The 25,508-nt window shown below is 43.1% G+C and overlaps 2 protein-coding genes across 3 annotated transcripts in view; both read right to left on the bottom strand.

The window, feature by feature from the left end:
• LOC122808740 (brain-specific angiogenesis inhibitor 1-associated protein 2-like) overlaps positions 1-25,508 on the bottom strand; it is a 1,062,100-nt gene that overhangs the window by 336,664 nt on the left and 699,928 nt on the right. The gene's annotated exons all lie outside the window — the stretch shown is intronic.
• On the bottom strand, positions 30-25,402 carry LOC122803547 (ADP-ribose pyrophosphatase, mitochondrial-like). Its single transcript, XM_044073204.1, has 3 exons — positions 25,399-25,402; positions 25,230-25,280; positions 30-598 (listed from the first exon to the last, which is right to left on the bottom strand). Exons 1-3 carry the CDS (start codon positions 25,400-25,402, stop codon positions 30-32), a joined length of 624 nt encoding a protein of 207 aa, XP_043929139.1.

The raw sequence follows: 25,508 nt of genomic DNA, 5'->3' as shown, positions 1-25,508 counted from the left end.
CTCTAATATAGACATCCTGTCTCTTGTTGTCAAAGTTTATCCTGTAGCTTTTTCTTCTTCACAGACTCGGATTTTTGCAGGAAGTTTAGTGCCTCTTCTCCAAACTCCCACTTCAGTGTAACAGATAACTTCTCTCCTGGATCCACCATTCCCACTGGGATTGCCCACTCTCCACAATCAAGCCTTTTAATTGAGATAAACTGTAAAACTGGTTTCTCAGACACTGGGTGCATAATAATCTCTCCACTTCTGTCACTCTTCCACCTTGTAACAATGGGGTCAGCAGCATGGTTGGGGTCCCACCTGCCCAGAAGACCTCTGCCTTTCAATCCAGTGCACCCGATATGATTCCTTGGATATCTGTCAACCACATCGTACTTGCCATTATGATGCTGACATTCAACTTTTCCATCTTTCTCATATCTGGGTGTGAAATCAGTGGAGCCAATGGGTGGATCTGCCCACACAGGTCCTTTCAGAATAGATGGTGCTGTGTAATCTACTGGGATATAATCTGGCCATGGAACTGACCAAGAAATTTTGTCTTGTGGGACTGAAGTTCGCTTGAAATCAGAATTTGGATACAGTGAAGTCAGAGCTTTGGTGTGTCCACACTTTCATGTTATGGATGACGTACTGGCCTTAGAAATCAAGCAGTGGTCAATAAAGTAGTGCTGCAACATTGATTCACCACATGAACTGAAAATGGCAGAACAGGAACCCAGGTTAAATTAAAGTAATTTAATTTCAGCTATTTTTCTGAAGTTAACTTCTTGTGTTACAGTTCCATTGTTAAAACGTATACATCTAAACAGTTACAATAGTGCAGGTACATTTCCATTCTCTTCTAGTACTGCATGCTGTGGTTACATCTTTAAACAGCACTTTGTAAAATACCTCCTCAGTACACATCTGTACAAACCATCTTATATGACATACAGTTCTAATACATTTGTAACACAAGCATATGAATCATGTTGATATTCACAAATGACATATAATTATTTACAAAATTACAGACAGGTGGGCTGGCACTATCTCATTTTGTGACAGGATGCATACAAACACACACACACACATACATATATATATATATATATATATATATATATATATATATATATATATAGAGAGAGAGAGAGAGAAAGACACATGCCCATACACATATATATAAAATATATGAGTACAGTCTGGCAGTTGGTGCAAAGGGTTAAGACTGTGAGCTGTAGTTACTGTTTGATTTCCTCAGCCCTCATTTACCTACCATGTGACTTTGAGCAAGTCACTTAACCAGACACTACTTAGAGGCACCAGGGAATTTGGGTTAGGCTCTGCAAAGGTTTCCTGGATTGCAAGCCTAGTGACTGCCTACGAGCCTATATGTTCATATAGAAATGTAGAAGCATTTATTTATTTATTTCACCCCTGGTCTGGCTCCTATGTCTCTGATGGACAGAAGCAGTCAGTAAATCACCCCCTATAAATCAACTATAAATCAGATTTGTGGGTAACATTTGGGTTGCACGTCTAGGTGTTTAAGGGCCCTAGTGGTTACTAGCCTAGTGTACACCTATGAACCTATTTATCCTTTGCTGACCAGGTTAGTCTCACTAGGCTAGTACCATAAAATGCATTCACTCTACATTTTCATTGGTTGTTATCATTAATTACAAAAGTATAGTTTTGCAATGTCACACCACTGCTGTAGTCAACTTGGTTGAAACTGGCAAACAGAGCCAATGTAGTAACTGCCTCATGTTTACTGACAACAACCTCCTACGTAAACTGACACAGAGTGTAAGAGATGTAGTTATACAATGTTAATTGAAGCAAAGTTCTTACATTTAGCCACTGCAGATATCAAGCAGGTGGTCAGTAGTACACAACACCACACTAACTTAATTACACACTGCTCAGGCCAAACACACAGACCTACATATACTGAGGCTCTTAAAAGTAACCTACCTAAATTAAAAGGCACCCTAAATGTAACCCACAAAACAAGAAACTCAGCAACATCACAAGCACACAGCACAGGCAGCACTCACCATGAATCATACACTCGAGTGTCACATTGTCTCAGGTCAAAAGGTTATAAGGGAAACTTCCTTACAATCCAATATCCTAGTTATACACATACCAATGCACCACTCACTAGGCTGTGTAAAGAGTGGTTCACGGTCACCATATCACACATGCAGTCAAATCCTTACCCGACAAGTACACATATGACACAGTCATAGTACTCAAGCCTGCCACTCTAGATGAAGCACTAAAGTTGGCGACGTCTCCATATCCTTAAAGAAAAATTTCAGCTCCACACTCATTAGGCAAGATAACAACCTGGAAGAACTCCACATTCAACTTACTATCAATAAAACTCCTTATCCTATCATAGTAAACTATAGGATCCCCTCTTTATCACCCTCAGTCCATGCATCCTACCTAAAGAATATGGAGTCCCTATGTTTAAGCCAAACACCATTCTCCTAAGTGACTTCAGCTGCCATTTCATCAACTGGGAGACTTATACATTCTCAAACATGTACATCCAGAAATTTCTGGACTTCAGCAGACCAAGTCTCTGGACCAGTTAATCCAAACCTCAGCCAGAGATGATAAAATCCTTATCAATATGGGACAGCTTTGGCCCCCACCAAATGCAACTTTCTTACTTGTTAAACTGGTCCACAAATCAGTCTCATTCATCACAAGAGTGAAGCAAGAAGCTTATTCCAATACCTCAGTATTCAGAGATTATGCTAAACATAACTTATTAACATGGAATGATAAGCTGGCTAAATTCAAAATCCTCTTCCAACTTAATGACCTCGCACCTTTTGCAGACCCCTTTACTGACAAATTTTATGCACATGTAAATACTTTCACAGCTACAGCTGTACACCAAATTCATACAATGCCAAATCTAAAAAGAAACCCCAGTCATGCAGGCTGCTAACAAGCAACTTCTGCCTTGCATACACAGTCCAAACAGACCATATCCTTTTTGACTCCTTGCTCACTCAATGGTAGCATGAATACCCACTCAGGAGATCTTGATTTCATTTTTAACATAAATAGGACATGCTGGAGGGCTAGGTGTGTATCACAGAGAATACTGCTTCTATGGAACCGTCTTCCACTCACATAAAACAAAGCAATTTTCTTAATTTATCCAAATCTAATTTGGATTAATGGATGGCAAACCACAAATTCACCCCCCCCCCCCCAATTTAGCAGATGGATAAGTACATTTCTCAAAATATCTTTGTTCTTCCCACATCTGGGTTACTAATATACAAAACACAAATGCTGAAAAATTACCATGGAAATGTAAGGCCAAGCTTCTTAAGATCTTCACAGATAAATAGGCTAGCAAGCTCCTATAGGAGTGTTGAATACCCTTAATGTTGCATTGCAGCATCAGCAGTTTGAAAGTTACTACAGTCTCCTGAAGCACAAACAAAACCCAGAGCCTCCTGCTATTCCAGCACCTATGGCACTTGTGTGTGACCTGTTGAGCCAATGTCACTGGTAGCAGTGAAATATAGGTGATTGATGGTGGCATTTTGAAAATACACTTACTGAAAAAACCCAGAACATTGAAACAATGGCTTTACTGGAAAGGTTCACCCAGACTCTGTTACAGTTTGCCATGAGGGAAAGGTTAGTTTGCATCTTATTTGTTGTATTCTGTATTATTTTACTGCCTTTTTATATTTTGTATACTATTTGTTTTCTTTACACTGCGTTTTCCTTGTATCCTGCTTTTAACGGCATAGTAAAACTTGAAAAGACACCACAGCTCTGTCTCTTGTGAGTCGGACAGAATTTTTTCCCACCCTCCCACTCGGTTACTGTTGTGTTCTTAAACACCACTGTCTTTCTAGTTTCCTGCCCCTTATGTTAATTTGACCATATATCGCATTTCCCCTCTGCTTTTACTGGTTGATGTGAGTAAGCACAAAATTATCACTTTGTGAAATCACTCCACTTCAACTATTTAAATTTATTGGTCATCCTACTGTATTCCATAGTACCAGAATAAAAAAGTGACCACCCCCTTTCAATCTATCTTGCTGTTTTAAAAATAGTGACTCTCCACTAAAACTTAACTTTTTAGACAGGTAAAACTTAAGTTACCTACTTTCACATCTAACTCCTCTAGTGCACACTGCAGTGTTTAGGATAAACCATTTTTTTCATCTTACCTTTATGCATCTAGTGCAAGACCACCAGTTATTGTACAGCCCACATTCTGCCCCTCAGTAGTCATCTTGGGATTAGTTCTTCTGTTTTCTCCTGGTGAGAGAAGGAGTGCAGTTACATTATTTCCTGGAGACTGCTGATCACCAGAAAGCTTAATAACTGCTTTACAGGTGACAACTTGGAATCTGTGCTTATATTCTGATCCTGGTGAGAGTAGGAGTGGAGTGCACTGATTCCTGACTCTTTCTGGTTGGAAAGTGAGGTGTCTGTGCTTAACGTACCTGATATGGTTGCTATTCCAGGCATCTACCAGAAAAAGGCTACAAGCCTGCAGACCCTTGCATCATATGGGATAAGACTGTGGATCACCAAACAGGCTATGGCCTGCTTCTCTTCTTGGGATTGGTGCTAACATTTTGCTTCTGATGAGAGAAGAAGCAAAGGAGTATTGTATCCCAACAGAGGGAAGCTGTGCTGAGACCAGCATTAGTAGTAGCCAGGCAGTAGCCATTCATGCGACTCCCCTCTTTTCATCATTCTTGACAAGCTAATTTTTTTTATTTTCAGTAAGTGTTGCTTGATTTCTTCCTTACTTTAAAATATCTGCCTAAATACTTCATCTTTTAATTTTCAGGCTCTACATATTAGTTTCTCCTCAAGTGTTTGGCAGTGCTCTGTACAGACTCAGACACTTTGAGTGACATTCAGAACTTAATATATTGAGCTTATATCCAGTCATGTCTAAAGGTCAGTTACCTGTATTTCCTCCTATCAACTTGGCAAACTTGGGCATCCTGAGGCAATTTAGCCACTGCCTCATGTACACAGACAACACTCTCCTCTTACCTCCCCACACTATGACTTGTGAGAGATGCACATATATAGCCAAATTGGAAGCCAAGCACTCTCCAGCCAAGACTGGATTAGCTAGTCAAGACGAGAAGGTTAACACCTGCACCACACCACATTCAACACATAGCCCTCCAGAGCATACACCACCACAACCCTCACATAGTAACACAAAATACACACCTACTTTTGCGGAGGTTCAAAATAAAAATCTGTCCAAACAGCAGAGATATTTGAGGCAGAAACACAAAAGTACAGTTTTGTACCTACCATAAATGTAGATGTTCGAGTGCTAATACAGCTGCAGTCATAACAGATGGGTTCTCCTGCCGTCAGGCGGGTCCTCGGTCGGCCGAATTCCAAAGTCTAGGTCCGGCGTCAGTTGTAGTCGCTTCTTCCCTGACGTCAGTGTGACAGGGGTATAAAAGAACCAGCCAACGCCATTTTCTTCAGTTTTTCTTGCCCCAGATGTCAGGTGCCCCCAGAAGGAAGGCAATACATAAAATTATGTAATAATGCAATGCAATATAATCAAAAAACAGTAGTTGCAAGCAAATACACCATAAAAGAATACACCTAGAGGGGAAGGAGGGAGGGAAACCTGGACTGCAGCTGTATTAGCACTCGAACATCTACATTTATGGTAGGTACAAAACTGTACTATGTTCATCGTGCATACAGCTGCAGTCATAACAGATGGGTAGAATCCCAAAGCTAAGAAAGGGGTGGTAGGCATTAGGTGGAACTAGGAGGAGCCAAAATGCCCTGCAAGACTGCAGTGGCAAAGCCTACTCTAGATTTGGAGTATAATGGTAGGTTGTAGTGCTTGGAGAAGGTATGCACAGAACTCCAAGTGGCTGCTTCCAAAATATCCTTGGTAGGAACTCCTCTGAGGAAGGCTGCAGAGGTGGCTGTGGCCCTGATGGAATGAGTTCTAATGCCTGTAGGTGCAGTTTTGCCATGAAAGGAATAGCAACAGCGTATGCAGTGGGCTATCCATTTTGAGATTGTCTGTTTGGAAATTGGCTTTCCTTGAGCTCCTACCGCATAGGCCACAAAGAGCTGTTCTGATTTTCTGAAAGGTTTTGTTCTGTCCAAATAATAACGCAGTTGCCTGTGGATGCCCAAGGAATGTAGTAATCTCTCCCCTTTGTTTTGAGGATTAGGATAAAAAGTAGGTAAATGTATGGCCTGATTTAAAGCTACCCTGGATACCACTTTAGGCATAAAGGACGGGTTGGTTCGTAAGGAAACTCTGTCCTGATGGAAGATGATAAAAGGCTGGACAGCCATGAGAGCCTGTAGTTCTGAAACTCTACGAGCTGAAGTGATAGCCAGAAGGAAAGCTGTTTTCCAGGACAAATATTGCAAATCTGATGAGGCAGCTGGCTCAAAAGGAGGCAAAGTCAGTTTTCCAGAATGAAATTAAGATCCCAAGCAGGTATTGGTTGTTTCCTTGGAGGTCTTAAATTCTTAGCCCCTCTGAGGAACTGTCTTAATAGAGGGTGAGAGAATAAAGGTGGATCAGTGTTGTATTCTGCAGAAATGGCTGAGGCATGGATTTTGATGGAGGAGAACGAAAGTCCACTGCTTAGCAGTTCAGCCAAATATTGTAGTATTTGAGGTAAATTCAGTTTTCCAGGGTTCTGGCCCTTTTTCTCATTCCAGACACAAAAACGTTTCCATTTTGCGGAGTAAGCTTTTCTAGTTGATGGCCTTCTGGCCTCCAAAATGACATCCTGCACCTCCTTGGAGAGTAGGGCCTGCTGTGATGCTAAAGAATCTTCCATGCGGATAGATTGAGTGTTTTTAGCTGACTGTGAAGAGTTTTGAAGCTGTGCTGAGTCAGAAGAAGAGGCATTAGAGGCAGGGTCCATGGTGGGGAATGCGTCAGGCTCCTCAGGAGTGGGTACCAGTGTTGCCTTGGCCAGTCCGGAGCAATGAGGATCATCTTTGGTCTGTCTGCTCTGGTCTTCAATAGGACTTTGGACAGCAGAGGAAGAGGCGGGAAGGCATAAACTGTCATTGATGTCCAACTGAAAGAGAGAGCGTCCACTTCTCCAGGCCTTTGGATGGAAGATCCTTGAGCAGAATTTTGTCAATTGATGATTTTTGTGGGAGGCAAAGAGATCTATGTCTGGCCTTCCCCATTCTTGGATTATTTCTGTAAAAACTTTTGGATGCAACTTCCATTCGTGTGGATCTGTCATATTCCTGCTTAGGTTGTCTGCCAGCGTGTTTTCCTTGCCTGGCAAGTACTGTGCTTGTAGTTCCATTTGTAAGTCCATGGCCATGTTCCAAAGTGACATGGCCAGTCTGCATAGGGGATAAGAATGTGTTCCTCCCTGCTTGTTTATGTACCACATAACTGTGGTGTTGTCCGTTCTTATCAATAGTTGACCTGGTTGTAGAAGGTCCTTGAAAGCTATAATAGCATTTATTACTGATAGCATTTCTTTTTGATTGATGTGAAGGTGCTTTTCTTTTTGGGACCATTTGCCCTGAATGCACCGGTCTGTCATGTGCGCCCCCCAGGCGTAGTCCGAGGCGTCTGTTGTGATGACTTGATTTGCTTGAGGCTTGCTGAATGGAAGACCTGTGTTTGTTGCTTGAGCCCACCACAGAAATTCCTTTGCAGACATGGAATTAGTGGTATTATTGTTTCCAAACTGTGGCTGTGTTGAGACCATATGTTTTTTAGGTACCATTGTAGTTTTCTCATATGCAGCTTTGCACATGGGATTAGTAAGATGCAAGATGCCATGAATCCCAGAGCCTGCAGGATTTTCCTTGCAGTCAGCCTGGTGCAATTTGCCAGTGTTCTGAAATATTGAATTAGTTGCCCCTGCTTCTCTGGTGTGAGGTAGGCCATCTGGGTGTTTGTGTCCAAATTGGCACCCAGGAAAATTATCTTCGAGAGGGTATTAGCCTTGATTTCTCTTTGTTGACTGTGTATCCCAGAGAGTTTAATAACATTATTACATAAGCCAGATGTTTCAGAAGAATGTGCTTGCTGTCCGCTTGGATCAGGCAGTCGTCCAAATAAGGGTATATTTGTATCCCTTGAAGTCTGCAGTAGGCAATTACTGATGCCAGGCATTTCGTGAATACTCTGGGCGCAGTAGATAAGCCAAAGGGCAATGCAGAGAATTGATAATGGGTTGAACCTGCAAGAAATCTGAGGTATCTTCTGCAATTTTGTCTGATTGGGACATGCAGGTATGCCTCCTTGAGGTCCAATGTTACCAGCCAAGACTCCTTGCCCAGCATGGGAAGAAGTTGCTGTAGAGTGAGCATCTTGAATTTTGTGCAGTAGGAATGTGTTTAGGATGGAAAGATCCAAAATAGGTCTCCAATCTTTTCCTTCCTTGGCACCAGAAATAGCCTGGAATAAAAACCTTGACCTTGTTAGGTGTGTAGGTACCTCTTGAATAGCTTTCATGTTTATAAGATCTGAAATTTGCTTTTGTGCCTCTGCTCTTTGATTGTGTGGCAGGTTTGGCATGCCTCTCATTTTTGGAAGGGTATGAAAATGGAATTTGTAGCCTCTGTTTATAATGTCCAGGATCCATTTGTCCTTTGTGACAACATGCCAATTTTTTGAGAATAGTGCCAGCTTTCCTCCTAAGGGGGCTGCCATTTGAGACCTGGTTGGCATGCAAAGGGGAAAGTCATTGGGTTTGCTTTCTGAAAGATTGCGAGTTGTCCTCACCACCTTTTTGTGTAGGAGCTTGCCATTGTCTGCCTCTGTAAGATCCTTGTGATTGTCCTCTGCCCCTCGGGCGCCTGTATCTGCCTCTTTGGGGTCTGTCTGTGGCAGGAAAGGACCAGTTTTTGGAAGGCCAATTTCTACTAAAACGTGGGGGGTTGAACCTGCAGAAATTCTTTCACAGTTTGCATTGATTTAGCCTTTTCCTCCATTTTCCCTAATACTTCCTCAGCATTTGCCCCAAATAGTACATCCTTTTGAAGAGGGGCGTCTAGTAATTTAGCTTTGACATGATCAGGCAAGGCTTGTTCCTTGAGCCAGGCATGCCTACATATGACTGAGCCTGTAACAGCAGCTCCACATGAGGCCTCTAGAGCATCAAAACCACATTGTAAAGTATGTTTACCCACTTGTTCTGCACTATGCATCAAATCCTGCAACTCCTTCAAGTCTGGTTGTTCAGGTTGTGACATTTTACTTTTCAATTGAGATAACAGAAACTGTTGGTATTTTAACATATGAAACTGACAGTTTAAGGCCCTCATGGATAAGGTAGCCGAGGTATATACCTTTTTTCCCCACCTTTCTAAGGATCTGGAATCTCTCTCGGTAGGCAATGGATTTTTGGCAATGGAGGCCTTAACTCCCTTGGGCCTCTGTGAGATGGTTTCTAGGTTAGCAGCATGACTTTTGTATAGAAATTGGTGTGAGTCAAGACCCCTGTAGTACCTGTCAGGCTTAACTGGAGCTGGAGGTAGAGAGTCCGGGTTAAGGCAGGCCTCCAAGTAAACATCATCTAGGATGTCCAAGACAGGAGGTATAGCCAGAGGCCTGTGCTGGGGTAACAAAAGAAATTCCCTGAGCCTTTTCATGGAATCTGAATAATCCTGGCCTTCCCAGTGGAAGTGTTCCCTTAAGGTATGCAAAGTTTCCCCAAATGAGTAATCCTCAGGGGGGGATACAGAAGGAATAGACTCCTCTGCATCAGAGTCTTCAAAAGGGGAGTAAGACTGTTCCTGATCATCAGAGTGTTCTGAAATAATGGAACCCTGATCAGAGGAGGGGGCATCTTCCTCCACTCTGGGCCTTTTGTCCGGAGGTGGCTGAGAACCTCTGATTAGAGTAATTAAATCCTCAGCCATTTTAAGCATGTGTTTCTTAGGCATGGGGCCTGGAGATGGGCCCTGTGTAGCTGGTCTCTTAGGGTGCATGGTTGCTTTAGACTTGGTGAAAGCCTTGATGGAGAAAGAAGAGGAAGGTCTGAAGACACCTTGAGTGGAGGTGGACCTGTCCACATTCTGTGTTTCAATGCCAAGAGTGGCTTTGGTATCTGTAGTCGGGGTGTGGGCCGAGGAGCCTGCGACCTCGGGTACAGGAGACACTGCCAAAGATGTGTCGTCAGTAATCAGGGGCTGCGTAGGCACCTTGCTGAGAACCGGACCACGTGTAGTCAGCTTTGGCGTGGTGTCGGTAGAGGCCGCGGACCTCGAGTGTCGGTCCTTGTCTTTGCGTTTTTTAGACAAAACCGGAGTCGGAGTATCTGACGACATACTATAGTTAAATGCTTTCCCAAAAAAATGCTGGGCGAACTCCGCCCGACGCTTAATAGTGCGTTTGTTGAATGTAGCACAAAAGCGACAGACCGAGACATCGTGGTCTGGGCCTAAACAAGGTATACAGAGGGAATGGAAATCCTTATGCGGTATTTGCTTCCCACAAGAAATACAATTATTAACTTTGTCTGACATCGGTCTGAGGCAAGAAAAGTTTCCCCAATGGGGTACTTAGCTTTTAAGAAGACTTCGGTTTCCAAATTTTTCGTAATCTCAGGAGGTGGCCGACCGGCACTTGCGAACTGCTTCTGCTTCGGGCACCGCGCGGCAAGAAAGACTGAAGAAAATGGCGTCGGCTGGTTCTTTTATACCCCTGTCGCACTGACATCAGGGAAGAAGTGACTACAACCGACGCCGGACCTAGACTTTGGAATTCGGCCGACCGAGGACCCGCCTGACGGCAGGAGAACCCATCTGCTATGACTGCAGCTGTATGTACGATGAACATCAACCACCACATTCCAGCAGAAACCATAAGACACACAGCTCACATAAACAGTGTGCCACTCAATCAAAGCCCATAAGGCAAAACAATTTACCCAATACACTAGTCATAGGTGACTCAATAGTAAGGCACACTGATGTCCCACTCACTAGGTTGAATAAGGAGAAAGTTACGGTCGGTTGCGTGTCAGGTGCCAGGATCCGCCACATAACGCATGCACTTAGGTCAGTCCACAACAGGTACAAATATGACACTGTCATTGTCCATGTTGGTGTGAATGACCTGAGACATACCTCCCTGGACTACATGAAAAGAGACATAGAGGAGCTCTCCGATCATGTAGCCCAGGCAGGTATGACCCTAGCTCTGAGTAGCATCCTAATTTTATACTACAGTACAAGCAGAAAATGATTGACTTCAACAATTGCCTACGTTTCTGGTGTCATTCTAAGGGGATCTAGTATCGGTCTGCCTGGGATGACATGATCGACAGACCTCGATGCTTCACCAGAGATGGCCTGCACCTGTCATTCCAGGGATTCCGGACACTCGCCAAGGCTCTTGCCACCCCTATAGTGCCTTTTTTTGGTAATGTCCTGAAGACAAAATTACCACCATAACAGCTACAAGAAAACAAAATTTGAGGGTAATGCTATCCAACGCTAGAAGTCTAAATGTCAAAATGCACTCCCTCCAACCACTCCTTAAAATGGAGAACATTGACATCAGTGCAGTGATCGAGACCTGGTTCAAGGCTCCGGAGAGCACCCCATCACTACCAGGATATAATTCATACCATACCTTTCGGCCCCTAAACCTGGACCAAAGCACTACAGGTGGTGGTGTTTCCATATTCATAAAGGATATGCACACCTCCAAACTAGCAGCGCAACATACCACATCAGAGATACTTCAGGTACAACTAATACTGGGTAAAACTGCAATCCTGGTTGTAGCCTGCTATAGATCCCCCCCATGTCCCAAGACTCCCACTCCACATTCCTAAATACACTGGAAAATAGTAGGGTGTAACCCAATACCCTTACACTGGGAGACTTTAACTACCCCTCCATTAACAGGGAAAATTACTCATGTACCAACACACTTGCTCAACGTTTTCTGGAATTCATTAATTCCAATGTCCTGGACCAACTCATTCTTACCTCCACCAGGGGTAGAAACATCCTTAACCTGGTCATTACTAACACGGGCAACCGTTGCTCTACACCAGTAATCAACTCCTCCCTGGTCAGATCTGATCACAAGCTGATCACCATGGATATGCACATCACACTCTCACCACCCCTAAAGGAAACCACCGCAAAAAACTTCTCCAAAGCCAATTTTGGATTTCTAAAAACAGAGGTGGCTAACTTCACGACACCCATGCAAATGGAAAGTAGGTGCATAACTGAAACATACACCACTGCACTGTATGAGCACATACACAAGTGCATGGAACAGGCCATACCAAACAGAACCAAGATGCTCTCCTCCAAAAAAGGAGGCCAATCTGGTGGTCTCCCACCATAAACAAACTCTACAACAGAAGGAAAAAACTGTTGCAGAAAAGGGTGAAGTCACAAGACTGGAAAAACTCCCTTGTCAGCCTCAGCAAAAAACTGAGATCCATCATCAAATCCTCTAAATCTAGCTACAAAAACAAAATTGCTGCAGATTCTAAAGACAACCACAAGGCATTCTATAGTTATGTCAAGAATCTACATGGCAATACTCAGATGTCTGACTTACACCACAATGACAATACATATACTGAACCAACTGATACTGCCAACATATTGGACGACAGGTTCAGTGCGAACTTTACCCCCCTTTCACCCCGTAAAGGGCCTATAACTATACCTGAGGAATGCTAAGTCCCTATTATCATGGCTAGACAGGTAAATACTGCACTGTCCAAAGCCAAGAATACAGCTTCCATGGGACCTGATAATATCCCTGGCTGTATTCTACATGAATTACAAAGTGAACTTGCACCACACCTGAGTACCTTGTTCAATCACAGTCTCATTTCAGGCTTTGTACCTACCAAATGGCACACTGCTATGGTCATCCCACTCCACAAAGGTGGAGCAACTACAGACCCTGGGAACTACCACCCCATTAGCCTGACGAGTGTGATATGTAAGGCTATGGAGCACATCATCTTGGACCTTATAAATAAGGACATAGGGAATCTCCAAACTCTGGCCCCACGCAGTTTGGATTTGTGAAAGGTAGGTCATGCCTGCTCAACCTGATGCACTTCTTCGAGTCTGTCACCAGAGCTGTGGATGAGGGCAAGGTAGTTCACACACCCTCCTAAATCTTGCCAAGGCCTTCGACACCATCCCTCACTCAGGAATCATAGATACTCACTAAACTAGGCATAAACCCCTATGTAATAAGATGGGATGCCAACTGGCTCACTGATAGAACCCACACTGTGAAAATAGTGGACTTCAAATCTGACTACCGACCAGTTACAAGTGGTATCCCACAGGGATAGGTCCTAGGTCCTCTCCTGTTTGCCATCTACTTCTCTGAAGTTCAAGCCAACACAAAGGGACTCTGGCTGACCAAGTTCACAGATGATTGCAAACTGGGAGCCATTATTGATTCTCCAACTGATGTAGACATTCTACAAAATGGCCTCACTGACACCAATGACTGGTGCCAGAACCATGGCTTTAAGCTCAATGCCAAAAAGTGCATTGCCATTCCCTTTGGGAAAAATTCGATGCCCATGAATTACCGCATAAGCGGTAGCCCACTAAACACCGAAGGTGTGATAGGAGACCTGGGGACACAGGTTAACAGCAACCTCTCCTTTGATAACCACATTGCCACTGTAGTCAGAAAGGCCTTCTATGTGGCACATCTCATTACAAAAGGTTTCTCATCCAGGAAGAAAGAGGTCATAATCCCTCTCTACTTGTCCCTCATTAGACCTATTAAAGAATACAATGCCTCATTTGGTATGTACCTCACTAGACACGTACAACAACTGAAAAGGCCAAAAAAATACCTCACTAGGAGGATCTTAGGCCTTAGACACATGCCCCATATGTTCAACAAAAGAAAAAAGAAGCTGCAGGTACTCCACAACAATCGAAGCCAACCAGTCACTGTTGTAATGAAACTGCTTTTATTACAGAAAAGTAAGCGCTTTCACATCTACTAGGGATGCTTCATCAGACTTTAACAAACACATTTCATTCAAACTGTTTAAATACACAGCATGTGATTCACTCAACCAATAAAATCTCACATTCAATAAAATCACATAATCAATTACCATGGTATCATTCATCAGTACAAATCATTATTAATGATAGGGTCAGTCTGAAACCCTTCCTTATTGATCGCCCTTTGACACACTAATGATTTTTGGAGGAGTCTTTGATGAGTAATATGTGTGTATATATATTTATTTCATTGATACAAGTGCATTTTTAGTCTATATTTACACATATATGGAAGTTTTGAATACTTTTAACTGTGGTTATATATATATATATATTTTTATATATATATATATATATATATATATATATTTTATATATATATATATATATATATATATATATATATATATATTTATATATAAATTTTAAAATAAATACTAGTATTTCTACATATAGGATGTATGTGTATATATATATATATCTAGATATATATATATATATATATATATATATATATATATATATATATATGTATGCATTTTTACTTAGAAATGTGTGTTTTATATTTATATTTATAAATGTCCATTGATTTGTACTGATGAATGATACCATGGTAATTGATTATGTGATTTTATTGAATGTGAGATTTTATTGGTTGAGTGAATCACATGCTGTGTATTTAAACAGTTTGAATGAAATGTGTTTGTTAAAGTCTGATGAAGCATCCCTAGTAGATGTGAAAGCGCTTACTTTTCTGTAATAAAAGCAGTTTCATTACAACAGTGACTGGTTGGCTTCGATTGTTGTGGAGTACCTGCAGCTTCTTTTTTCTTTTGTTGAATATTTTGGCTTGGATACAGCAGGTACCTTACCCCTAGAGGATTTTTTTTGGTTTATACATGCCCCATATGGACAGACTCAAAAAACTCCAGCTATACTCTGTCTCTTATCTCCTACTTAGAGGCGATCTCTGCTTGATCTACAAAGCCATGTCTGACCCAGAGCTGCTAGATATGCTTCACCTAAAGAAATACCAATCCCTCAGTGCCACATGCTCCATGGATCTAAACCTCATTATCACAATAAACAGAACATGCTGGAGGGACAGGTTCCTAACCAAGGGACTTCCCATACTCTGGAACAAACTTCCCATTCACGTCAAGCAGAGCATTTCACTGGCCCTCTTTAAGAGAAGTCTTGATGAGTGGATGGGCAATAGGAAGTTCATCTCAGGGATCACTTTAGTGGCCTTGCTTGACAGGGGCATTGGGAACTAAATTGGGTACCATGATGCCAGGGAATCTTCTTGGGCTAGGCTTATATAAGCTCCAGGGCCATTAGCCTAGTACACACCGATGAACAAGTGATCGCAAAATAAAAAAGTACAGTTGTGTACACTTACCGTAAATGTAGATGTTTGAGTGTATTCACTGTTGCAGTCATCACATTTGGGTTATCCCTGCCAGGGTAGCCCTCAGCCGGCCCGAATACCAGAGGCTTAGTATTTCTGCGTCAGTTGCTGTCGCTTCAGGACTGATGTCAGATCGTCAGTAGTATAAAGTAAGGCAGCCAACGCCATTACATCAGTTTTTCTTGCCCTAACTGTCAGGATCCCCCAATGGTAAGTGTACACATCTATACTATGTTCTTTGTGTTTCACTCTTGCCGTCATCACATTTGGGCTAATTCCCAAAGCTGAGCAAAAGGGTGGAGGCAGTCAAGGAAACTAGGGGCTGGCTAGGATGCCCTGCAAGACTGCAGAGGCAAATCCTGCCCTGGATTTGGAGAAGATAGGCAGGTGGTAGTGTTTGGTGAAAATGTGAACAGATGTCCAGGTGGCAGCCTCCAGGATGTCCCTGGTGGGGACTCCTCTGAGGAAAGCTGCAGAGGTGGAGGCTGCTCTGGTGAAGTGAGTCATCACCCCCTTAGGGGGAGACTTTCCATGTTGCTTGTAACAGAAATGGATGCAGTGTGCTATCCATTTGGAAATTGTTTGGAGATGGCTTCGCCCTCTGCCCCTGCAGCAAAGCTAACCAGCAATTGATCAGACTTTCTGAAGGATTTAGTCCTGTCTAGATATAATCTGAGCTGTCGGTGCACATGTAGAGCGTGCAGGATCCTTTCCCCCTTGTTCTGTAGGTTAGGGAAAAAGGTTGGCAAATGAATGAATTGCCTGAGAGCCACACTGGACACCACTTTGGACATGAAGGATGGGTTAGTCCTGAGGGAAACCCTGTCAGCATGGAAGATGATGAAGGGCTCCACAGCCACGAGTGCTTGTAGCTCTGAGACCCTTTTGGCTGAAGTGATGGCCAGAAGGAAAGCTGTCTTCCAGGAGAGAAATTTTAGCTCTGCTGAAGATGCTGGTTTGAAGGGGTGCAGGGTGAGCTTTTCCAATACAAAGTTAAGGTCCCAAGCTGGGGTTGGTGCTCTTCTGAGTGACTTCAAGTTGCTAGCCCCTCTTAGGAATTGTTTGATCAGAAGGTGTGAGAAAAGGGGCTGGTCAGTGGGAAAATGAGCAGAGATAGCAGAGGCATGAATTTTGATAGAGGAAAAAAAGAGACCACTGTGTAGCAGGTCAGCTAAGTAATCCAGAATGAGAGGGAGGGAGGGCAGTGCTGTATCGGCTCCCTTAGCCTGAATCCATGTGCAGAACCTTTTCCATTTGTCAGCATAAGACTTTCTAGTACTAGGGTGTCTGGCCTCATGTATAACATCTAGAACCTGTTAACTGAGGTTGGCAGATTGATCGGTGGTTAGGGAATAAGCCAGGCTGCCAAACTGAGGATCTGCAATTGGGGATGCATGAATTCTCCTTCCCTCTGGGTCAGGAGGGTTGGGGTCTGAGTGAGATGCCATGGTGGCAGTGGAGACAGGCTGTGCAGCAATGAGTACCAGTGCTGGTGAGGCCAGTCTGGAGCAATAAGAATTGTACTTGGTTTTTCCCCCCTTATCTTGAGCAGTACCCTGGGGATGAGAGGTAGTGCAGGAAAGGCATAGACCAATAGATTGACCCAGGGGAAGGGCAGGGCATCCACTCCAAGTCATGCAGTGATGCTCCCTGGGGCAGAACTTGCTGAGCTGATGGTTGGTGTGAGAGGCAAAGAGGTCGACCTTCGGGTTGCTCCATTTCTAAGTTATTAGGGTGAAGGTTCTTTTGTCTAGCTGCCACTCATGTGGGTCCAGAAGATTACTGCTTAAGTGGTCTTCCAGAGAGTTTAGAGAACCTGGCAGGAATTGTGCTAACAGGTGGAGTTGCATGGCAGAGGCTGTGTGCCAAAGGGTCATGGCCAGCCTGAATAGTGGGTAGGAGTGAGTTCCTCCTTGCTTGTTGATGTACCGTATCACAGTGGTGTTGTCTGTTTTGATCAGGAGAGCCCCTGGGGAGAGAAGGGGCTTGAAAGCTGTCAAGGCGTGCTGGACAGCTATCATGTCTTTTTGGTTGATGTGCAGATGGATTTGCTGTAGGCTCCATTGGCCCTGTATGCACCTGCCGTCCAGGTGTGCACCCCAGGCATAGTCTGATGCAACTGTGGTGAGGGTCTGTGTGGCTGGGGGTGGTGAGAAGGGTAGTCCCCTGTTGTGGGAGCAAGTTGCTGCCCATCAAAGAAAATCTTATCTGAGGTGCAAGGTATATTGAGTATAAGAGTTTCCAGGTTTTGAGAGTGTTGACACCAAAGGCTTTTTAGGTACCATTGAAGTTTCCTCATATGCAGTCTGCCATATGGAATGAGTAGAATGCAAGATGCCATGAGCCCCACAGCTTGCAGGACTTTCCTTGCAGATAACTGGGGTCTGGTGGCTAATTGAGAGAATTAGGCTGTCAGGTAAATTTGCTTCTCTGGTGTAAGGAATGCCATCTGGGATGCTGTGTCCAGGCTTGCTCCCAGGAATATAATCTTTTGGGTGGGTACTTGTTTGGATTTCTTTTTATTGATTATGTACTCCAGGGAGGTCAGTAGGGATTTTACAAAGGCCAGGTGCTTAAGCAGCTTTTCCTGGCTATCTGCCTGAATTAGGCAGTTGTCTAAGTATGGATACATTTGCATATTCCTTTGTCTGCAAAAGGCAATGGCCAGAGCCAGACATTTTGTGAAAACTCTGGGAGCAGTAGATAAGCCAAAGGGAAGTGCAGAGAACTGAAAGTGCAGAGAACCTGCCCTGAAACACAGATATTTCCTGCATGATTCCCTGATAGGAATGTGGAGGGAGGCATCTTTTAGGTCTAGGGTGGCTAGCCAAGCATCCTTGGAGCACATGGGTAGCAGCTGCTTGAGGGTGACCATTTTGAATTTTGGTATCACCAGGAAGGTGTTTAGAATGGATAAATCGAGGATGGGGCGCCAGGTGCCCTCTTTTCTGGGTACCAGAAAAAGTCTGGAATAGAAACCTTGGCCTTTTTGTTCTGTAGGAACTTGCTCTATTGCCCTCATAGAGAGCAGGGAAAGGACTTACTTTTGAGTCTCTGCTCACTGGTTTGGAGGTAGAGCTGGGAACTCTTTTGGAGTTGGAAGGGTAGGGAATTTGTAACCCTGGGACACTATGTTGAGGACCCAGTGGTCATTGGTAATGGTGACCCAGGTGCTTGCGTGAAAGAAGAGTTTTCCTCCTAGGGGTAAAGAGTCACTGTGAGTTCTTACCATGAGGGGGTGGCTTAGAATTCCCTGTTTTTGAAGTGGAGGAAGTCCATTGTTTTGATCTCTGCATTCCCTGTGGCTGCTGTCTGGGGGGGTCTGCTTTCACAGGGTCTGGGCTGAACTGACCTGGTGGGAGCAGGAAAGGACCAGTGCTTGGAGGGGCAATGCCTGCTTAACCTGTGTGGCAGGATCTGTAAGAAATCCTTAACTCTCTGCATAGATTTAGCTTTTTCTCCCATCTTTTTTAAGACCTGTTCTGCCTTAGTGCCAAATAAGTTGTCTGTGCAAGGGTGCATCCAACAATTTAGATTTAACATGGTCTAGCAAGGGTTATTCCTTAAGCCATGCATGTCTTCTATGGACAGAACCGGTAACTGCTGCCCTGCAAGAAGCTTCTAGGGTTTCAAACCCACAGTGCAATGTGTGTTTAGTTACTTGACTTGCAGAATGCATTAACTCTTGTAACTCTTTAGATTCTACACAAGCAGGAAAGGAAGACACTTTTTGTTTGAGGAGTTCCAGGGTATGTTGCTGAAATTTTAGCATATGGAACTGGCAATTTAGTGCTCTGACAGCAAGAGTAGCTGAGCTGTATACTTTTTTACCCCATCTGTCTAGTGCTCAGGAATCCCTGTCTGAGGGGGTGGGATTCTAAGCAGAGGTTGCTTTACTTCCTTTAGGCCCTTGAGAAATTACCTCAGGGTCAGCAGTAGGAGTTTTAAAAAGAAAGTTGTATGAGTCAGGGACTCTGTAATACCTGTCTGGTTTTCTGGGTGCAGGAGGGAGGGTGTCAGGAGTCAAACTGGATTCCAGGAAAACATCCTCCACAACATCCAGGACTAGGGGGATGGCCAGGCGTCTGTGCTGTGGAATATCCAAGAATTCCCTGAGTCTCTTTTTAGACTGAGGGAAGTCCTGACATTCCCATTGGAAATGCTTCCTTAAGGTATGAAGGGTTTCCCGAAAGGAAAAGTCCTCAGGGGGAGAGGCTGAAGGAATGGAGTCCTCTGCATCAGAATCCTCATAAGCAGAGAGGGCTGGCATGTCTTCATATTCAGCTGCATCAGAGTCATCAGACTCCTGTTAAGACAAAACTACTGGGGGCAGATCTCTTTTTCTTTTGGAAGGGGTAGCTTGGCTTCCCCTGATCAGCATGATAAGGTATTCCGCCATTTTAAGCATTTGAGACTGAGGCAAGGAAGTAGGTGCCTGATGGGTTGTCGGTTTCTTGGGTGTGGTCCGTACCCTGGGCCTTAGAAACTTGGTAGTTTTTGAAAAAATGGTAGATGCAAAAGAAGTCATCGGTTTGTGTTGAGAATTGGTAGTGCAAAGTACTTCCTCAGAAGCTGGTGCCTGCTCAGTGGCTCTGGACCCATCCAAGGGAGAGACAACCACAGGATTCTTAGTCAAAGAAGAGTTTTGCGGCATACAGAACTCTGAAAGGGTCTTGGTGGTAGCCTGTGAATCTTCAGAAGCAGGCATCAGGGGGTGCGAAAGCACCTCACTGAGGACCGGAGAACTGACGACTAGCTTAATGGAAGCATCGTCAGTAAGTTTGGACCTGTGCTGTCTCTGTCTTTATCTTTTAAGTTTTTTTCAGAAGATCTGCTATCGGATGGCTTATGAAGCCATATCAGAATACGAGGACTGTAAGCAAAAATATCTAGCTACAATAAGGGCCTGAAGACGTATAGTTCTGGCACTGAATAAAGCACAAAAGTGACAGCGGAGGACATTGTGGTCTGGGCCTAAGCAAGTGACGCAGTAAGAATGAAAGTCTCGGTGTAGTATTTGCTTTCCACAGGCAAGACACTTGTTAACTTTTTCTGACATCGGTTAGTGCAAGAAAAAAGGATCCCAATGGGGTACTTAGCTTTAGAAGACTTCAGCTTAAATTTGGAAGATGAAATTCAGGTAGCAGCTGACCGGCACTCGTGCAAACTGCTTCTGTTTCAGGCTCCATGGCAAGAAGGACTGATGTAATGGCGTCGGCTGCCTTACTTTATACTACTGATGACCTGACGTCAGTCCTGAAGCAACAGCAACTGACGCAGAAATACTAAGCCTCTGGTATTCGGGCTGGCCAAGGGCTACCCTGGCAGGATGACCCAAATGTAATGACTGCAACAGTGAAATATGAAGAATATCAATAGTTTTCTTTTGTGATCAGTTAATCAAAACCTTACCAGTAACTTCATACACACTGGTGTGGTAGCATTTCAGAAAAGGTTATTCTAAGGTAAACAAACACAAAAGTGGCCCCTGACAAGGTAAAGACATTGACAACAAGAAAAACGTACAAAACATACAAAATGTATTTACAGGTTTATTGCTTTAATCCTCATAAGTATAAATGGACTTCATCAGAACCTTCTGTATTTGTTTATTAGTTATTCTTGGTCTCCGTGGGCTGTAGCTCATCTGGGATTACAAGTTTTATTCTAATTCGGTTTATGAGCAGGGTTACAGTTAAGGTTAGCCCTCAATAGTAAGGTGTTGCCTTAGAAAAACCCTTCCCATAACAAGACACACAGACTGACAAACTTAGAACAATAAATCTTTCCCTTTTTACAGCTGTTTCTCTAATCCTAAAGTGCAAAGACACACACACACACACACGCACACACACACACACACACACACACACACACACACACACACACACACACACACACACACATCCCTAACAGCAGCCTCCCATCTGTCTTGACTCATGTGTGCTGCTAACCTAAACCCTAACCCTGCCACTAAATGGCCAACTCTACAAATTACCTTATGAAAAGACATTTCCCTAACAGTATCACTACTCAGATAAAATGTATCTGGTGTTACTGTTAAGGCTTTTCTCTTTAAATGACCAATTGGAAAAAGGAGAACATTTGCTATCTTTTTTTCAATGTAGAGTAGATAATTTATTTGCTTGATGAAAGTGTCAATATGCAGAAACTGATGTAATTATTGGCAAAGTTTCTGCATATTGATTTATTTACATGTCTTCAGATATAGTATAATATTTATCATTGACTCTGAGAGTGGGGTGTGGCAGAAAATGGTCCGAAAAGGACCAATTCATTCACTTTCTTAACAGAAACAAAAAAATAAAATAGAAACACTAATATTTCAAACCTCTCCTTCAAATCTTCTTCTTCTTTTGGCTTTTACTGGTTAGGGGGTCACCACAACAGAACAACAGTCCGCAGAATGAATGGCAGTGGCGTTTTACGGTGTCGAGTTGCCAGCCTGGCACCCACCCTTCCACAGAAGGCACACATATGCACACACTCACACTTAGGGTCAATTTAGAGAGTCAAATCCACCTACAGCATGTCTTTGGGATGTGGGAGGAAACCAGAGCACCCGGAGGAAACCCAAACGACCACAGGGAGGACATGCAGACTACGCACAGAAGGTACCCCAGCCGAGGATCAAACTGGAGAACCTTTTGCTGTGAAGTGGCAACACTAACTGCACAACCATGGCCACCCTCAAACCTCTCCTTCAAATAATGCTTCTTAATAGCTAATGGGAAGATTTAAACCATAAAACAGCAGATGAGATGAAGTACTTTGAAGCTTCACAGTTCAGTGAGCCATTTATGCAAAAATGAACACTAGGAAACACTTGATGCCAGTTGTCTGTTAAAGTACTTGGTACAGATTAATATATGGGCCCACTATAGTTTCACTAGGTATGTGCTCAGATTCTCCTTCTGTAGATATCCTTGCAGATGGACAGAATGGCCTGAACAACATGTGGTTTAGTTTTATTGTGTGACTTAAAAACAGCTGCTGCATTGTACATTCAGTGACCAACTTAAAAATAAGCTCTAAAAGTAAAGTAAATATTTCTCAGTTCATCTAACAGTCACTAACATCTTATTTCATCATCATTTAGTAACAGCCAGAAACTCCATAACCTATTCAACCCTTATTTGAAGTTGTGTTGAAGCTATTTCTTAGTTTCTTCCATTCATCCATCTGCATGTGCCATGCCTACATTTATCATGTTTAAGTTTTATCCAGTGCTTTCGTACCTTCAGTAAGTGTTTGAAATGCTTATAGTTCCAAACCCACAGAGACACAATAGATACTCTGATCCCGGGCCAATGGACCAGATAGTATGAAAGGAAAACCTTTTTTGAAGTACCCCACTTTTGACATCACCCTTTTCCCCTTGAACCCCATCTGTTCTCTTCTCATAGCGGCAATAAGATCCTGACACATTCCTTTGAGATGGGTGGGGGCTTCCCTCATCAAAAGATTAGGCCAACAAACTTTAAAAGTTTCATATTCTCTTCTGAACAGTTTTTAAGCTTTATTATGTTTTTCTTATCCATTTAACCTGGTCAGATAAACTGTTCTGTTCATCAGATGTGACAAATAAGTTTCTTGATTATTTCACCAATTTGTATTTATAGATTCACAAAGAAGATTCTGAAATGAGCTCTCATGAATAATGAGATAACCGGTTGCACTGTTGTAAGACAGAAGATGGCTTAGTGAAGCTACCCCTTGCTCAATGACCAGCTGCACACACCAATCAGATGATCAATCTGGGCATATGCAAACATCCATCAAATGATCAAGCTGCACATGTGCAAACACCGATCATATTATCAAGCTGAGCAAATGCACACACCAGTCAGATGATAAAGCTGCACACATGCACACACCCATCAGATGATCAAGCTGGGCATGTGCACACACCAATCAGATGATCAAGCTGGGCATGTGGCTTGAGAACCAGTAAAGCATACAGTAAGGTACAATATTCTAGTCTAAAATGCATTATTTATTTAGTTATTTACTTTATTTAACATTTCGTTACCAGGAATGTCCAACTGGGACAGAGTCCATTTTCAGCAGAGACCCAGGGAGAAATGCTCCAGATGCATGCCCTTAGACTGTGGGAGGAAACCTGAGCACCTGGAGGAAATCCACACAAATGCAAGGAGGACATGCAGACTCCGCACAGAAGGCACCCCAGCTGATAATCAAACCAGAGAACCTCTTGCTGTGAGGCAACAATGCTACCGCTGCACCACTGCGCCATCCATAACTGCCATCCACCCACTCGATAGGCCTAAATCTAATATGCGACATCAACAAAACCTGCTGGAGAGACAGGTTTATCTCCCAGAGGCTGCCCCATCTCTGGAAAAGACTTCCCATACATATCAAACAGAGTACCTCGCTAACCCTCATCAAGCCCAACCATAATGAGTGGATGGGAAACCACAAATTTGTCCAAGGGGGTTCCGCCTTTGTCCCTCATTGACAGGGGCAAAACACACGACTTAATAGCACTCATTCCTCATAAGCCCCGCCCATTCATTCAGTTTTTTTTTGGGGGGGGGGTCATTTTTACCAGTCATTACTCTTCAATGAGTTCATTTCAGACACATCCGTGGGAATAAAGAACAGAACCATCCTCTTTACTGAATATAAAATGTTAGGTACAGCCCTGAAGTATGAGAGGAAAAGTCTAGGAAAGGATTTGAAAAGGTTACCCAAGCAGGAAGAAAGGTGGAATTTGAGGTTTAATACAAACAAACACAGAAATGCAAAGTGTTGCATTCAGGCCACATCATCCCAAGTGTGTGTGTGTGTGTGTGTGTGTGTGTGTGTGTGTGTGTGTGTGTGTGTTGGGGGGGGTACATGCAATGACAAGTAGAACAGGAAGTGCATCTTGGGATGTTGATCACAAAAAGACAATCAGCCAGAACAAACTGAGAGGGCGACGAGAGAAATGTGGCAGCAAACAGAACGCTGGGGGGTATCCCATGAGAGCAGACCTTACAAGCAAAGATGTTACACTGCCACTTTATCTGCATTTGGTCTGACGACACCTTAAAGGCTGTGTGCAGTGTTTTAGGTCATACTAGAGGACATCAGGATGCTGGAAGTAACTGATAAGAAAACAACCACTAGGATGATGCATGGCAAGAAGAGGAAAATTTAGGATTATAATCCAATGTCAATATATAAATAAATTAAATAAATAAATACATTAGAGAAGCTGCGGCTCCTCTCAGCAGAAACTAAAACAGATGGCAGCCATGGCATGGATACACAAGACCTTGTAAGACAGATGTGATAACAAGAAAGACAAAGAGAGTGGAGCAGAGACTGCAGATTGCAGGCACTGGCTATTTCCTAGTTATACAATCTAAATTACTTATTCTAGTCTAACCCCGTCCCAATTCCAAAAGTGACTTACTACTGTGTAAGCTTGCTTTATAAATAGGTCTTACACCAGAGTAAGTCACTTTCACTGAGAGAAGTCTTTGGAATCTGGCCCAATATGTTCACCCTGAAAGTGGTATGTGGGTGAAATAAGCTAGCAGTTCAATAATTGGAAAAAAGAGAATATAAAAGAAATTGCTAAACATTCCAGGAAATGATAAATATACTCTTAGCTGTATAATTCAGAGGGTACTAATTACTTTAAGCTAGATCTCTAACTGCTTAGTTTGTGTCATCAAGCCACACTATTTTTATTGGCTGCAGTTACTAAACGTTTGTAAAGCTGAACACAGTTACCGCACTGTAGCTGTTCTGTAGTAAAATACTCAATTACCTGTAGTTTTAGACACAGTTTTGTTGAATTGATTTGTAAGATTAATGTTAACTGGGCAATGAAAAAAAAAAAAACAATTACACATTGCTGCAGTGCATTTGCACCACAAAAAGCTTCTGGCAACCTCACACGTGAATACGTGTGCATTGCTATGTATGCACTTACATACGCATTTGATTACAAAACACATGTGACCATAATCACTCAGTAGTTTGTTTTCATAAGCAAAATAAAATTAAGCAACCATACAGTGGAATTTTATGGCATTCTGCATTGCAT

This window comes from Protopterus annectens, chromosome 1.part1 (assembly GCF_019279795.1).
Source record: "Protopterus annectens isolate FY-2018-M chromosome 1.part1, PAN1.0, whole genome shotgun sequence".
Lineage (NCBI taxonomy): Eukaryota > Metazoa > Chordata > Ceratodontiformes > Protopteridae > Protopterus > Protopterus annectens.
The sequence above is the reverse complement of the archived record's forward strand: the minus strand, read 5'-3'. Positions and strand labels throughout refer to the sequence as shown.

Excerpts from the sequence above, each read along its gene's own strand:
- LOC122803547 (XM_044073204.1), bottom strand. Across the intron at positions 599-25,229 it reads AACTGTGTCTAAAACTACAG|CTCTGACTTCACTGTATCCA; the intron begins GTAATTGAGTAT and ends GACACACCAAAG.